We start from the raw sequence: 16,166 nt of genomic DNA on the forward strand, positions 1-16,166 counted from the left end.
ACGCTCAAGCCATTCCATAGTTAAATTTGCAGTGGTTACCGAAATGGATGCGCCCATCGGTGTCCCGTGCACTTGCCTGTAGAAGGTGCCTTCAAAAGTGAAGTAAGTGTTCTCCAGGCAGAACAGGAGGAGCCTCTTCAAGTCAGGAACGTCGATGGGCGTCCTTTCTGGTAGGGTAGGGTCATCGTCCAGAGCGGCGGTGCAAGTTTCCGCGGCGAGTCGAATAGGAACGCTTGTAAAAAGCGACACGACGTCGAACGAGACAAGCGCTTCTTGATCGTCGAGAGTAAAATGACGAATCTTGTTTATGAAGTCTTCAGAATGGCGAACGTGCGTGCTGCCTCTACCAACGAGAGGGGAAAGAACCTTATGAAGGTATTTCGACAGTTTATGAAGCGGAGAGCGAGTAAAATCAACAATAGGTCGCATCGGCACGTTAGGTTTATGTATTTTTGGCAAACCGTAGAGCGCCGGCGCCGAACCGTTAGTGCACAGAAGGGAGAAGTACAACCCTTTGTGCCTTGGATCTACAAACCGGAACACATCCGTAAGAAGCTTCTGTAGCTCCCTCTGTATCTTCAGCGTGGGATCCTTCTTCAGACAACTGTACGTTGCCTCGTCCGCAAGAAGTGACAGCATCTTGTCACGGTAGTCAGTCCTGTTGAGTAGCACCGTGACGTTGCCCTTGTCAGCCGGGAGGATGACGAGATTTTGGTTTGAGCGAAGGTCTTTGATCGCCTTGTTTTCTTCCGCTGAAAGCGGGGAGACGGAGGGGTGGGCGCGAAGCCGCGAGAGAATGCCTATGGTGCGGGTTCGTGCCTCCTCCCTCTTTGAAGGCTCAATTTGGCTGATAGCATTTTCTACCGCACAGACCAACCTTTTTGCATCCTTCTGCGGTCCAAGGTTGAAGTTCAAGCCCAGGCTCAGGACTGCGAGTTCTGCCGAATTGGGCTTGTGCGACGAGAGATTGTGCACGGCGGACGGGGCAACGTTTCTGTGCAAGGCATCAGCGGGTGGCGACAGTCTAGCAAGTTTTCTTTCGTGAGTCTCCTGCGTACGACGGGATTGTAGCCTGGCCTTGAAATTTGCGTGTAGTTGAATGCTTGCGAACTCGTCTGGGACCCGGTGCTCAAGGCGACGGCGCGCAAAGAAAGCTTCATTTTGTAGGTTCCTCACGAACTGTCTGCATTCCAAGATCCTGGCTTGTAAAAGAAGTTTTTCCGCCTTGGCAACCACGCTGAAACCAAAACTTGAACGTACAGGCCTGTTGAGACGTAGCGAGCGTGGAATAAGTCCTCGGGACTTGCAGGTCAGGTTGAAGTTAAGATGATTTTTGAATGCAGAGGCTCTGCTTGTCAGTGAAATGTACTGGCGAATCTCGGTGATGACTGGCTGGCCGTACGCCCGGCGAAGGTTAATGAAGTCGAGGTTTTGACGGAAGCCCGTCTGGTCGGGAGGCATCATGAAGAAGGGTAAAAAAGGTAAAAAAGAAAGAAAAAAAAAGAAGCTTTCTGTACATGCGCCGGCGTCCAAATGATGTCAGTGGGCCAACGAATGCATCCCACAGAGTTCCTCCTATAAATCCACACTGTTAAGCGAGCGCCAAGGAGAGCTATGCCGAATTGCGCGCGTAAAGAATTCGAAGCGTTAATACAGAATACAACGAACAACGTTTTATGAGGCAAGTAAAACATTAAAAAATAGGAAAATAATGAGATCCGAAGAAAATGACAGGCCAGAGGAACGGTCGTTTCCTATAACAGTCGTCTGCTGGTATCGCATCAACGCAGTCGTTGACCCCCGACACGGCAGCATGCCAAAAACGAGAAGACCAATAACTCAAACGACACGCTGAGTTTATTCAAGTGCACGCGTCCATGCCGAGAAGTGGCATTGAGAATGTTTCGCCCTCTCAAGTCACATCTCGGGCTATGTCATATTCAATATGAGAGTTCTGTACCTCTCTACATTTCAATTTAGACGTAAATATATACACTTCAGAGCAAGAGCCTACAATCCCGAGGTTCTTGCTCGTCATCCGGAACTTAGTCCTGAGCTCCTCCCACTGTTCGCCTGCCTTGCTCAATTAGCTGAGGCGAAATCACTCAGCATTGACACCTGGCTCACGTTGCCGGCCATGATGGAGTGGACTGCCGTGGCGCCAACCGTCCTGGCTGTGGCCACTGTAGCTGATGTGCCGCCGTCTCTACCGTAGCTTTGAGGCGTTCCCTTCGCTGCGGCCGGCCGAGGTCTCCTGTAGGGCGAACACAGGGTAATGGTCGTTGGCGCTTCGTGAAGAGGCGTCGCTTCTGTTCCGGTCTTCTGCGCGCAGTCTTTCCAGGGCTTCGCTGATCTCGTTCCCAGCGTACAGCAGAACGGTCGCCGAGAGTGCGTCACTCATCCCAGAACCGGCAGCTCCGGAAGGCTGCCTAGTAAAACCGCCGCTCTTATGGTGGTCAGCGTCCGCTTTGGCGCCGCCGGAGGACGCCGCGATGTACTGGCGCACCTCCTCGGCGTTCCGCTTCGGCCTGCTGTAGCTGGTCAAGGAGTACGTGAGGACGCAGGCGAATCCCAGGTTGGAGACGCCCGGCGCGGCGATGATCACGTACAGGCCCTCGCGGTTGATCAGCGCCTCCTCTAACACAGGAGGCGATGGCTTGATCGGCACCACCGGCAGGTTGACACGCGCCCGAAGCTCGGGTTCCATGGCGCTCACGATTCTGCGGCCGATGCCGCCGAGTTGGCGTGCAGTGCAACACTGTGGAAATGCTTCAAACACGATGATAGCGTCAGGAACCACAGTCGTCTCGAGTACCACCTGCGCTTCCAGAGCGCGGTGTCGTGGCTGAAATGGGGTCTCGAACGTTCGGCAATGCGCGCGCTGCACGTGCACTCCGCCACGCGACTTCTTGGTCTTCAGTCCCAGCTGGCACTTACGCGCCTCTCACGTAATTGATGCGCTGCGAGCACTGCCGCTTACTGTGGTGTAGACATGTCACGGTGATGTAGCTTTTTAGAGCAATAGCGCTCTTACTCCAGGTACAAACGCAGAAAACGCCTGCTTCCGTAAATCTGACCTTCAAGCTCAGCCAAGTTCAAACTGGGACGAGAGCGCCGACGGCGCCGAGCAGCGTCTGCAGGCGTCTGCGTGTTCTCCCCTTCATCACCTACGCCATCGAGCGGCGACACCTGCAACGCTACCGGCCTGCTAATCGTGCTAATCACGCCAGCCTCCTGAGACGCCTATATATAGAGTGCTACCTCTTTCAATGCTTCGCCTTCGGGTAAAACTAACAATTTTTTTAAAAGCTCGTTGGTCAAGTTTCGTACAGTTCGCGCTTTCCGCTGCGAGGGAGGTGAGCGAGAGACGCGACGCCGCGAGCGCTTTCACCAATGATAGAGGAGTGTTCAACGACGTGCGCTAAGCTCAGTTTTCTGCAACACCACCGGTTATGTATTACCCTCCGCGCGTCGTTAGGATACCTACCTGCCGAGGAAACCTACGCGTCACGGGCGGGGAAACACAGATCCCGCCCGCAGTATCGTGGAAGCTTTGCCGCGTCGGGGTCCTGCTTCGTTTTCCCCTTCGTGTGTCGGTGGCGACGCGGGCTTTAACCAGATGGTCTTTAATATCACGGCGTCAGGAGCGCCGACGGCGGTGCCTTGTTGCCGTTGGCCGTCAAGTATATCGACAGCTTGCAACTTACAACTTATCAAGTTAGTTCTTTTTTTTTGTGGTTGAAATACGTAGTACAGTACATTTCATTCCATCATTTGCATCTGGTAGGTGCTGCTGGATGAACGCTTTCCATTGAGTCATTTGGCATTCTGAATGTATTCCCTCAGCTTTACTTGCGCTTTTCTAGACTGCATTGGGTACCTTGGAATCATGCTTGCATTTGAGAAAGCATCGAACATAATTGCACTCCACAGCTCGCGACATATGGGCCAAGCTTATCCACAGCATAGAACCCGTTCCAATCTTCGACTTGCAAATAAAATCGTAAAGGATAACAACAGTGCTCCGTTTTAAACTTTTATGAAAGCGATATTTTACCATAATTCCTCATCTGATATTAATCAGCCCTATTCTGATTTTATGGCTGTGCCATTGAACGCTTTTATTACATTCCTAAATTCCAGAGCTTATAATTCTGGCTTATTGCAACATTTATGAAATGTAGGCTCAGTCAAGGAATGTGCATGGCGAGTTGTTCAGACATCAAGTGGCAAAAGAATGATAAGTACAAAAAGAATGAGAAGACAGAGAAAACTGATTTCCTTTGATGTTTAATCACATGAAACACAAGAGCTCGAGAGATTCCACATTGACCCTGAATGTTCTTCGCGATGTGGACAAGTTGCATGGGCATACACACATTTGTGTGTGTGTACAATATATATATATATATATATATATATATATATATATATATATATATGATTTCCCATGAACTGTGCTTAGCATCTGTGTGAACATAAAGACCTTTGGCACCCAACCATGCACTGACCACAAAAAAAGGATAAAAAAGGGATACTAAGACATACACACAGAACATTTTACATCCAACAAACAGTTTTCAAAAGAAATGCACCTTCGTCGCTCATACACCTGGAACGCATGTCATGAAGATTAGCAAAAAGTGTAAAGTTTACCCAGGAATTGAAAGAATGTTGCATTGCTTATACACACTGTCACAGTATAGAAGTACGAGCTAGGCACTGAGGCCGTGATGGACATGGTGTCTCCAGGCCACCGCTGCTGCTCCTGAGCGTGCCGTGCGTTCCAGAGTGTGCTGGACAGGGCCTGAACGTGTTGTCGTCGTATAGTATAGAATTGTGCAGCTAAGGCTTGCACAAAAGAAAAAGCAAATAAATTTTTAGTTAAGTGCATTGCATTTCAATGCTATTTCACAGATCTCAAGAACTTTAAAGAGGTCTGCACGAGAGATCTCTTGAGACCTCAAGAGGGCCTCAAGAAGTCTGAAACCACAACTGATCACTATAAGTGAAGTTTGTCAGTGCAGAAACATCATAACCATAATGGCAGAGCCATTACTGGTTACAGAACTGGCAACAAAACTTCAAGTCACTCATAGATATTATCCTTTTGGTTTTGAAAGCAAATTCCACAAGGGCTAGTAAATTGTCCTGTCCTCCTGAAATTGAATCTTAAGGAGTCAATAGAAACCATACATTCATTCACAACTCACACAGAAAGAAAATGCAAAACAAAGATTTCAATGTTGCAACACAAAGCATGACTTGAGAAAAGTATGCACTTCATTATTTACTAATGTTCTGTTTCCATAAAAATATGGAACATTACAGCACATAGCAAGAATTCTCACAAACACACAGCAACAGGGCACCTTTATTAAAGTATGTGTGATGCAAAATCAAAGGAAGTCAAACAGTGCAACAGTAGACTATGAACTGTCAGAAATGGTTTGCAATTCGTACTGAATTTGTACATACAGTTAAGGATAGTCTCATAGCCATTCCAATAAATGACCACTAATGATTTGCCTTGCAGAAGGAAAATGCAAATACTGAAAGGTTTTCTATATGCCAATGATGAGTTTTATGCCAGCACAGTTTCAGACATCTTCCTTATGACTTTACATAGGTTGAAAGCTATACTGTTTAACTCATTCCATATATGTTATACAAACAAGTCATTTAAAGTGGAATTAAATGCACAGATTCTTCAGAAACTCTGAATATGCTTGTTTACACAACGTACTGCATTAACAGACGTGAGAGTACACCATCTCAAACTCTCGACTGGGTGCTGGTGACGTTTTTAGCTTACTTAATATAATTATGCATGCTAATTAGGCACAGTGTAAGCAGAAGAAAGGATATGCCTAGCTCTGGTGAAATCTGAAGGGAACTTGACTTTTTTATAAAGGTGTCCCTTAGGTCAGTTGATGTTGAGGTACATCAAAGCCTGCTAAGGTAAAGAAACTGGTTCTACAACAAATAGTGCTACAAATAGTGCTACAAACCAGCCAGAAGAGAAAGAGATGATAAGTGAACGTTCAACCTAATAAGACAGACTGTTCTAACGGTGACAAGAAACGAAGCGAAAAAGTAAATGCAGATAACAATCACAGGAAAAGGTGATTGAAAGAAGTAGAGAGAAAGCAGAGCCATCCCATATATATGAACAGTCTTCTGTGCTACAACACTCATATTCTGTATACGTGTGCTCACAGTTGCTCCCTGGTATACATTCAAACATGGGACGATCAACATTTTTATAATCCTTTTATATTCAGTACAAAGAAATATATATGGTCAAACTAGATAGAATTTGCTTCATCTTCCCCCCAAAAAAACCATTACCATGCATGTCATGTGCTGAAACCTTTGTTTACTGCATAAACAAAGTGTGTTATGTGAATGGAGCTTGTGTGATCTTCCTCAAATTACAGTGAAACTCAATTTTTACATGTGTGTTTTACATTGAACTAAGTCAAGCTGCTTGTAGTATCAACTGCAGGACAAGCACATTGCGGCCAAAATGAGCAAAGCCATAATCATGTGAAAGCATCTGTCACCTTAAAACAAATAAAAAGATAGCAATGCTTCATATTGGTGTCTCGTTACAATACTGCAGAACTAATTAAGATCAAGCAGGCCAAAATGGTCCCACAAAGTGAGCTATAGGCAGCAATGTTGGCAGAAATCTTTAAAAGGATTGCTAAGGGCTCATTCAGAAGTTGTGCTGCCAGTGGATAAAATTCAGTAACAATAAAGCTGGGCTCAACATTTAGGCCACCTTATAGAGAACACCAACACACAAAGCTCGTTTCCCATTATTTAGATGTGTCGCCGCAAGCTGCTGGAAGATGTCAGGCTGCCACTGAAGCCTAAGCTAAGAGCCACGCGATGCAGCCAGTCCACAGTCAGTGCCCTCAACTCAGGCTCTGCAGGCCCACAATTGATTAGCACTTCAACACCTGCATAGAAAACAGGAACTAGGGCCAAGAACTCAGCCTCGCAAAGAGAAAGGTGAAGTTCAAGAACAGATTGGGCAAGTTGGGACCAGACTTGTACGTGAGCTTCTGCATCCTATTGCAAAAAAAGAGGAAAAAACAAAGGAAACGAAATTAGTGTGAAGTTTAACAATAAATGTGTTTCCTTACGTCATAATCTACATAAAAAATTTTTGGTATCCCTTGAAATAAAAGTTGTTTGCAAATAAGCTTGATCAAGAGCACCCTTTTTCTTGCTTGATACCTTCGAGCACGCAAAAAAGTAAAATGGGATATTAAGTATAACAGGAGTATCTGGAGGGAACGATGTCAACAATTTTGGCAACCCTGTTGCAGCGTTTATGTGTCATTTGCCACCATTCAATGACAGTGCCACATCTAGAGCATAAAGAGGGACGTACCTCACCTGCAGACCCTGCCTCTTTATTGTTGGCCAAAACTGTGTCGTTATATCACTCCTTAATCCTGCCTTAGTCTTATATACAAACTGAAAAACAGCCCACATCTTATCCAATCTTGTATTTATCAGCAACTCCATCGGTGATGTTGCATATGTGGCTGCTGGTGTGTTTAGGCAAACACTTTGTACAAAGTTTGAGTAAGCAAATTCTAAAATTAGCCAGGAAATCATTTACCATTTCATTAAAACAGTGTTCACACTAGCACAATCTAGCAAATGCCAACGTTAATTAATAAACAAAATGTTCTTTACACCATGGGTCTGAAAATTGAAAGCCTGGTATAATCATCAGGTTATCATGCATGTAGGTCACAAAACAGACCTGTATCCTGAAACCAAAACTACAGCTTCTCAGCAATGAGAATGTGTAAGTGTACCAAGACCTTTGTAGGTTTTATCAATAATTCTGCATTCTTCTCCTCAGTACAAAGTGACATTGGTATAGTTCTAGGTAAAAACAAACAATCATTATAAAACCTCTATATTTTGACTTCCATACCTTCACAAAAACTTTTCTTACATATCCTGACATCAAATAGACTTTTGCTGCGTCCTTCTCCAATATTTTTGGCATGGTTCACTGCCCCACAATGAAGATCTAGGCTGCCCATGTGTGTGTTGCTGAGTATCACCGGGCTAGCTAGATGTTGCCACGACAATATGATGTTCAGCACCATATATGCCTTTGATGCTGTGACAGTGGAGCTCCACTGAAAAGTTTGGAGGTGACGCCAGAACTACCTATGCCAATCTGAGCAATGCATTACAAGCTGTGGGATGAGCTTCATGGCAGAACAGCCATTCCACAAGTAGTGGATTCAAGTTCAAGTACTGACTTGCGTGAAATTTATTTTGTTTCTACTTTTTTAACTAGTCACTGATACCACACCAAGAGCAGAGTCGAATTCCAAAGTTGCAATAAACTAAGCAACATGGCATAAACAGAGTAAGGAAAATTTCAGGCTCGCTGTAAAATCGGCCCTGTAGATTAGAACATTTCCAAATGTCGACCCACCTTGAGTATGGAGTTTCTGCGCTGGTTCTCCACCTCTGTAGGCAGTGGGGGAGGCGAAGTGCCGACGCTGTCGGCTAGCGCTGCGCCTTCTTCGGAGCCCATCGACGCGCCCTTCGACAGGGAGGACCTCTTGCTAACGACGCTGCTTACTGACGACCTCTGGTGGCGCAGGGTGCCTGCTGCTGTCGAAGGCGGTGCCGCTGGCACGGGGGCCGGCATCGAGTGCCTCGTTTTGCGCCGCTTGTACTCGGACACCATGGACTGGATGGCGCGCTCGGTGACGATCGAGTAGACGCGGTCGGGCTGCAGCGCCGACTCGGACGCGGCCGCCATCTCGGGCTCGGAAGAGTCTGACGACGAGTCGGTCGCCAGTAGTGGAATCGGGTGGCGAGGCGCTGGCTCGGACCCCGCAGCGGAGCCGGCGCTCTCTGCCCTGCAGCGCGAGAGGAGCAGTTACCTCTAGTGAGCGATAGCAGGGGCCTAATGCTCCAAAACAACATCCAGGCTTCGCGAGACACCGTAGGGGGAGGTCTCCGGACTTCATTCCGACTACATTGTATGTTATTTTATTTTATATACAATATCCTCAGGGCCCAGAAGGGCGTTACAGAGGGGGTGGGTACAATAATAATAATAAAAATACATGTTCAAACAATTATTAGTATTAAGGTGATAAACTCAAAACATAATCAGTTATTGCAGTCTTGAAAGATGATGCCTCCTCGATGCAGGCGCTGACCTTCACGCGTCCCCAGATGTCGTTTCCTCCGCATGACCTTCGCGTCTCTTAGCATCCGGCTTCCCCGCATAGCACAAACGCGGCGGCGAAGTCGGATGTCAGAGCTGCGCAGAACGACGAGCGATGGCGCAGTGTTCCGATGCTAACGCTACTGGAAGTGTGGGTGCTATGGCGCAAGGAAGAGCTTACTTTCTCCTCTCCGGCTGCGGGGCGGCAAAGCTCGAGCACCGAGCGCGCGCTCGTGGGTTCGTTCCGCGGGCGCGAACTGCGGAGGGCTTCGGGATCGCTAGAATGCGCCTCCGTTTACGAGAGTGCGGCCACGAACGGCTTCGGCGTCGGGCACGGTCGATCATTACTCGCTCAAGGAACTATCTACGTATTAGCTTACTTATTGCACAGAAGGTGGAATAAATGCCCTTTTGCGTTTCAGCTGCACAACTTACTGTCTCCTTGTTCCATAGAGCGCTGCACAGCCCGCAGCATTAATGTGTACCCATAATCTTAGAGGAGAAGTCTCTTGCGCTTGTACATTCTGCTCTGTTGGAAACGCGGTCGCAGCGGCCTCGAATCTAATCCACGGCAGAACGTCGCAGAAATCGAGCCATGTCGGCGGGTGCGCAATGACATTTCCATATTTACCTACAGCGCGAACAAAAGATGTTTTGTTTGCACTGTAGGTACGGATGCAATTGTACCGACTCGCTCAACTCGGTACGGTTCTTCAATGACCTTTCGCCGATTTTGTCAGCCGGGACACACACTCCCCAACAGAAAACATAGAAAAGCGGTTCATTGACATCCTCACGAAGCATACGTGCCTGAACTAGCACAAGACATTGCTAAGAATACAATAATTCGAACACCTGGCGCGTTTATGAGCGCGTGTGCGAACGCACGGAAGAAAAAATTGCTCAGCACCCTCCTAAAACAGTAACAAGGCGAAAGATATATTTCAACATACACAAGCGACGTAATTACATGTACAAACTCGCTATTTAGAAGCGATGCACCTGTGACACTGCAGGACTAGACGATAGCAAGACGTCAGCCAATCCAAACCAGCACAACGGGCGCCGATAAGACAGACACCTTGAAGCATCAGTTATCGTTTCGCGGTCCCACTATTCAGCCACAGACCCTTATCGTTAAGAATCGTTAAGGCGACCTCACTGCACGACAACAGGCCGAGACCGGTGACCTACCTGATCGTCACTTCCACCTCTCTCTGAACGGGAAAGAAGAAGACAAACGAGTTGCTCACCGCGATATGCGTCTGTCCGGCAAAATTTCCGGGAGGGTATCCGGTTGCGCCATGAGGAAGAAGATGGGCTGGTCGCTCACGCGATCCAAGATGGCGCCTTCCTTGGCCTCGGGAGAAGCTACCCGCGCGTAATGCGCGCAGAGCTCGGCAAAAAGGGACCGTAGCCGCCGGTACGGATTCCACTCCTCGCCGCTAGCCTAGAGGCCGGAAGGAAAATAAAAACAGTGCGCGCAGAGCTACAGACGAAAAGGTCAACGCTAAGCCGAAGCGAAAGACATTAGAAGTAGAGAACCGTGCTAACAAGAACTCGAAACATTCTCACTCTATTTAAAACACACCCGTACAGTTGAAAAGGAAGAAACTCGCTCGAGATCAAATGCCCAGGGGTACATTCCCTAACGCTGGCTTCGCTGCAGTTTGACAACGCAACGCAGCCAAGCATTCGTTGGACTACACGAGCAAAATAAAAGGCATGCCTCTACGCGGTCCCCATTGAAACTTATAGTTGTCGCGTTATAAAAGAGACGAATTGCCGTGATGTGCACGGCCACTGGCTCGTATACTCCCATCCCGTGAACATTCCTCTAATTCTAGAATGTCTACTCCTGCACCTTACTCTGCCATTACATTTTCAGGTGATATCAGAGCGACCAAACTGCCCGACTCGCCTATACACGGAAGCATCAAACAAGGCAGCTGCGCATCAGGTTTCACTCCCCCCCCCCTCTTTTTTTTTTCTCGCAGAGATCTACCAGTACCAGACTGAACACACCAACGCAAGATGTATGGCAATGTTCCAGCGCTTAGATGGATAATCGGCCACAGCATTTTCGATGCTAATTCTCGACAGAGAGCGCGAAAAGAACAAAAGTTCACTGAAAATGCGAGCCAAGAATTTCCATCTGCCATTCGAGCATGGTTCAGTAAGTATACCGTAAAACGCACATACGTCAGGTTAATAACATCAAGATATTGACACACGTACATAGTTTATCTTTTTTTTCTTTTCCGGCCATTTTTCATCGTCTAACTGCTGTTACAAAGTTATCGCTTGGCGCGCCTGCACACATTGGAAATTAACAGCATGTTGTCACCGATCCGATCTTATAGCGAAAAAGTATGATCTAATCAGGTTGCTTTTTTGATTTTCTGGTTGCATTTCTGATTTTCCCTTTAGTCATTACTTCTCTCCACCTTGCGGGTTTCCGCAACCACTACGTCAATCAGGTTGCGCGTACGACGTGAACGGTGGCGTACATTGTCAAACACACGCGAGCACCAACGATTACGTTGGAATGTACAATTAGTCACGCACAAATAGCCGTCGCACTTGACCCTTAGATCAGATTTCGACGGCCGAAGCCTGCGTGCTCGCCGCTAACACTGTGCTTTGATCGTTTCTTATTTTCGCTGTGCACAAGCCTGCCTAATAAACTGTTAACTTCTTAACTCCCGCCTGTCGAAATGTCTGATTCGTCCAGGTCATGACAACGTGAGAATACCTTCAACGCTTCGTGAACTTGTTTATTCAATGAAGTTATGAGCCACTGGTGAAAGCGCATGCCCAAGTTAGTGATTGCGGACGCCGTCGACATAACGTGAAGAGGAAATGAGGAACCGCGCTATACGTACTTCGCTAACGCTGTTCCTAGCTCTCCTGATGCTCAGGGACTCGGAAATGTGCCTCTCTTTGCGCAACCGTCGTCGCCTCCTCTTTCTCCACTGGCACTTATCCTCATCGAAGGAGTCGATCGGTGCTTTTCCTCTGTTTTCCCTGTCTTCGAGTGGTCCTACTTCAGACGATGACGACGACACGTTGCCGTCTTTTCGTGCCGGATGAGCTACATCCCCGCACTTTCCTAAGTTCTCCACGCTCTCTTCTTTCTTTCCACACTCGATGTTCTCGCCTCTTTCGCCGTGACTGTCGACAATCTGGGCTACGTCATTATTGGCGCTCTCACCCTGAATTACACATTCGCCTGTAGCTGCGTCCCGCTCAGGTTCGTCCCGGGCCGTCTCGTCCTGGTCTGCTTTCCCCTCACTCTCCTCCTCGAAAGCACCAACAGCACTGCCATCCTTCGTGGCTTCTTCGCATTGCAGCGTTTCTTCTTCCTTCCCGACAACGTCATTCTTCTCTTCGGCTTTTTCGTCCTCTCCTTTCGAGTCTTCGATTTCGTCTTGAACTTGCCGATAACCTCCCGCGCGTGCTCTTCGCTCGGGCTCTTCGTCACCTTCGCTGTCGTCACCTTCGCTGACATCGCCTCGGTCGTCGTTGGAGCCTTCTTCTCCATCCCGTTTTCCGTCGCCGGCGCTTTCGGGAGACCCCCCGGACGCCACGAGCCGGTTCACCACGTCCATCGTGAGCGGCTGAGCAGCGGGTCGGCCCAAGCACAGCTCGAGCAGGACCACGGCCTGAATGGCCCAGCTGATGGCCGCCTGCTTGAATAGGTTGGCGGCCACTTCGCAGCGAGCGACTTTCTGCACCAAGAACTTGAGGCCCGGCCTCTCGTCGAAGTCGGTGGCCGTGCTGTAAGATTCCTCGAGCACGGACAGCAGGCTGCGAAGCTGTTCCAAGGGTATGACTTCCAGCTGACCTGCGGTCAAAAGAACGCATTGCACTAAAAAACCGCGTAAGTCGCAGCGTTTTGAGCTAAATTCAAAAGACAAAAAAAAGAAATAAATAAAAGAAAAACGACCTGTACATTTGCAATTGACGCCGCGCCACAATTCGTTATCATGCTCTGCTGCCTAGGCAGGGTCCACTACAAGCTTCAGTAATTATAAAAATTGTGTGTATCATACGCTGCCCCCTCCCGCTTCTGCCGGCATTACCTTTCAGTGCGAAGGGTGACAAGCATGTATCCGACAAGCTGAGTTAATCTGCCAGCACCCCAGAGTGCCCTCTTATTTTGTTTGTCCTACACAAATTGAACGCTAGTGTTCATAGCTCACACGGACTATCGAAGTTGGCTTGACTCAACACACGACTTCACGCATTCAGACTCCATTCTAAGTATATGAACATTAAGCATTCGAACACTGTAAAGATGAGCTACGCCGCAAGAAATGCAGGGATGTTAGTATATCCGGGAGGTCTCACCGGCAAGGCGGTACTGCCCGGGTTGTTCCTTGCTGCGAGCGGGTGACGCGGGGCAAGCTAGCACGCTGGCAAGGGCAGGCAGCCGGAACCGCGTGCTTTCGAGCAGCAGCGTGGCCAGCGTCTGCAGCAGAATCTGGTGAGACAGAAGCCCCACCACCAGCTGCTGGAACGGAACCCTAAAACGAGAAAAACAACGGGCAAGAAGAAAATGCATCAAGCAGCATCGTTAGTGCGCAAGGGGCGGCCAAAAGCAACGGCGAGTAAGCAATATATGTTACAATACGACCTTATTTCTCTTTCTCTCTCTATTGCTCTCTCATATGCAGTGATAGGTGTTACACTGACTGTCGTCGTGAAAGTATAGTTGCCGTAATTTGCAGTAACTCCCGCTGAGGACCACTATACTGCCTTAGTGACGATACAAATAAGATATGCACGAAAGTTAAGCGAAAAAATGGAGGGAGAGAGTGAGAGGAATTACACGCCGAATGTCCAGTGGCAATTATCTGAATGATGGGTACGCATTTGCTACTAATCACCTGCTCTTTCGTCGCCGTATGCTACGTTTGGTATAATTGCGAGAAACACCCCGAAAGAATCATGAAACGCAGAAGCGTGGTTGCAACATCGAAATGTTAACTGAGACCAGCATGACACGACGAAGAGGCGAGTATAATAGCAATGTTTACGCATGTTATACGATGGTGCGTTTTGATGATGCCGCTGCTTCGTGGAGGAAGAGCACTGGCCGATGTGTGCCATAGTACGTGATGTAATTGAACAGTGTCACGTTTGGTATATCTCGTGCGTAGAAGTGGACGATGACGCTGCCTCTTCTCGATGCGAACCATTATCAATCGTGATCGACTGTACACCGGAGGCGGCAGCGTATTGCACGGCTGCGTAAGGCGCGGCCGCGGGGGGCCCCTACCTTGAAAGCGATCTGAGATGGGCACACAGGCACCCAGTACTGATAGCTTTGTGTGCGCTGTGTTATCGCCGCTTAGTTCGCGCTAAAGCGAGAGGCTTTCAAGGTCAAATCGCTCGCTGCTGCAGACCCTATCTTGAAAGCGATCGTCTATGTGACGGACGGGCGGGTGTCCTCGTTGGGTAGGCATAGAAACGCTTACGCATTCAAAAAAGCCGCTTCAAACCATTTGTAAACTCTATAGGACCTCCTTAGACTGAAGCAAGGACCTCCTTAGAGCACGAAAACCGTTTCTGTATCTGTCTTGACGCGTGGAACATCGCGCGTATGAGCTACGAAAGAAGCACTGATTTTCAACTACACAAAGACAACAGACGATTGCCTTTCTCGCTTGTTTCCGTTCACCGGACGTTAGTGAACGTGACGCTGCTTGCTAGTGAGGAAAGAGAACAGGCGACTCGGCAGGTTTGAAGATTAGACAGGCTACACAAAAATACAACACTGTTGGGGATTCACGAACCTGTTGGAATGTGGGCACTCGAATTTAGAATAAAGGCATGCGTGGCTTTTCAAGGAGGGGCAAATGCGCAGTCTTTCTGCGCGAGCTCCACATATATGCAATCGGAAAGTAACATATTCAAACGTAAAAAAAAAAAGAAAAAGAAAGAAGATCACCCACAGCGGATAGAGAGTTATCGTTAGAGGAGAGCAAACAAATGTTAACGTTAATGTTAATGTTAACAAACGAGCGTTAATGGCAAGAAAGAAACTTAAAAATGGAAATAAAAAAGGTGAGGGGGCATAAAACGAATTCGAAGAAGTATTTAAATCGATTCATTTTTCTAAGCCCAAGAATTAGGAAATAACCCCCCCCCCCCCTTCCTCTCCTTATCTCCCGGTCCCGAAAAGCGAAAACTGAACTAGCAACAACCTCTGGAGTGCTCAGCGCAGACGAGGCGAGAGACAGATACGAGCGGTACGCTGTCACGGATTCTGCGGAGGAAAGCAGCAACGGTTCGTTTCTCGCCGTTTCCCGATACAGATGCATCGCTGCCCACGCAGTCGTATCACCCCTTCGATTTCTCTTTTTTTTCTGTTTTTTTTTTATCGCTTCCGACTTCGCGCCTGTGCTGGGAACCATCCGTTGCCCCCGGAGTCGTCAACGCATCGTTAAACTCACATTAGAGGCTAATCAAACAGCTCATTGTACTCGCGAGATCGTTCAAGGTAAAAGAAATACAACGCGAACAAAACAAGGAAATAAAAGGCAAAGAACGCTAAGCAAAGGACGCTAAGCAAAGAAACAACAGGCGGCAAGGATTTGAAAGAAGGCGTTGATTACGCACGCTCGAAAGGGCAGAAGCAAACACAACAAACACCGACCGCAACGAATAAGAGCTCAAAGGTAGCAAGAGCAATGAGCAACCCAATGAGCAACCCAAACAGCAATGGGCTGTTTGTCTTGCACAGCGTAGAAGGCTAAATAACAGCGATTTCCTGAAAACACGCGGGAAAAGAAAGAAGTGGGCTGGGGAGGGGATGGGGGTTAGAGGATTTTGCCAAATGTCATTCCTTCAGTCTTCCACTCCTGCAAGCCGTTTTAAACCAAGCAACGAGAAGTCAATAAAAGCTTAGACGATAGACGTGCGCAACGCTAAT

General features: G+C 48.0%; 1 protein-coding gene across 2 annotated transcripts in view; it reads right to left on the minus strand.

Moving 5' to 3' along the window:
• Nucleotides 1-6,359: 6,359 nt before the first annotated feature.
• The window catches only part of LOC135906376 (brefeldin A-inhibited guanine nucleotide-exchange protein 3), an 84,353-nt gene continuing 74,546 nt past the window's right edge, over nt 6,360-16,166 (minus strand). For both annotated transcript variants that reach the window (XM_065437745.1, XM_065437744.1), the window contains 5 exons: nt 13,580-13,755; nt 12,112-13,073; nt 10,480-10,676; nt 8,480-8,912; nt 6,360-7,080 (listed from right to left, as the gene is read on the minus strand). In XM_065437745.1, the coding sequence (XP_065293817.1) occupies nt 6,829-7,080; nt 8,480-8,912; nt 10,480-10,676; nt 12,112-13,073; nt 13,580-13,755 (2,020 nt within the window). In that variant the 3' untranslated portion in view covers nt 6,360-6,828. The remainder of the gene's footprint in view (nt 7,081-8,479; nt 8,913-10,479; nt 10,677-12,111; nt 13,074-13,579; nt 13,756-16,166) is intronic.

Source organism: Dermacentor albipictus, chromosome 5, assembly GCF_038994185.2.
Source record: "Dermacentor albipictus isolate Rhodes 1998 colony chromosome 5, USDA_Dalb.pri_finalv2, whole genome shotgun sequence".
NCBI lineage: Eukaryota > Metazoa > Arthropoda > Arachnida > Ixodida > Ixodidae > Dermacentor > Dermacentor albipictus.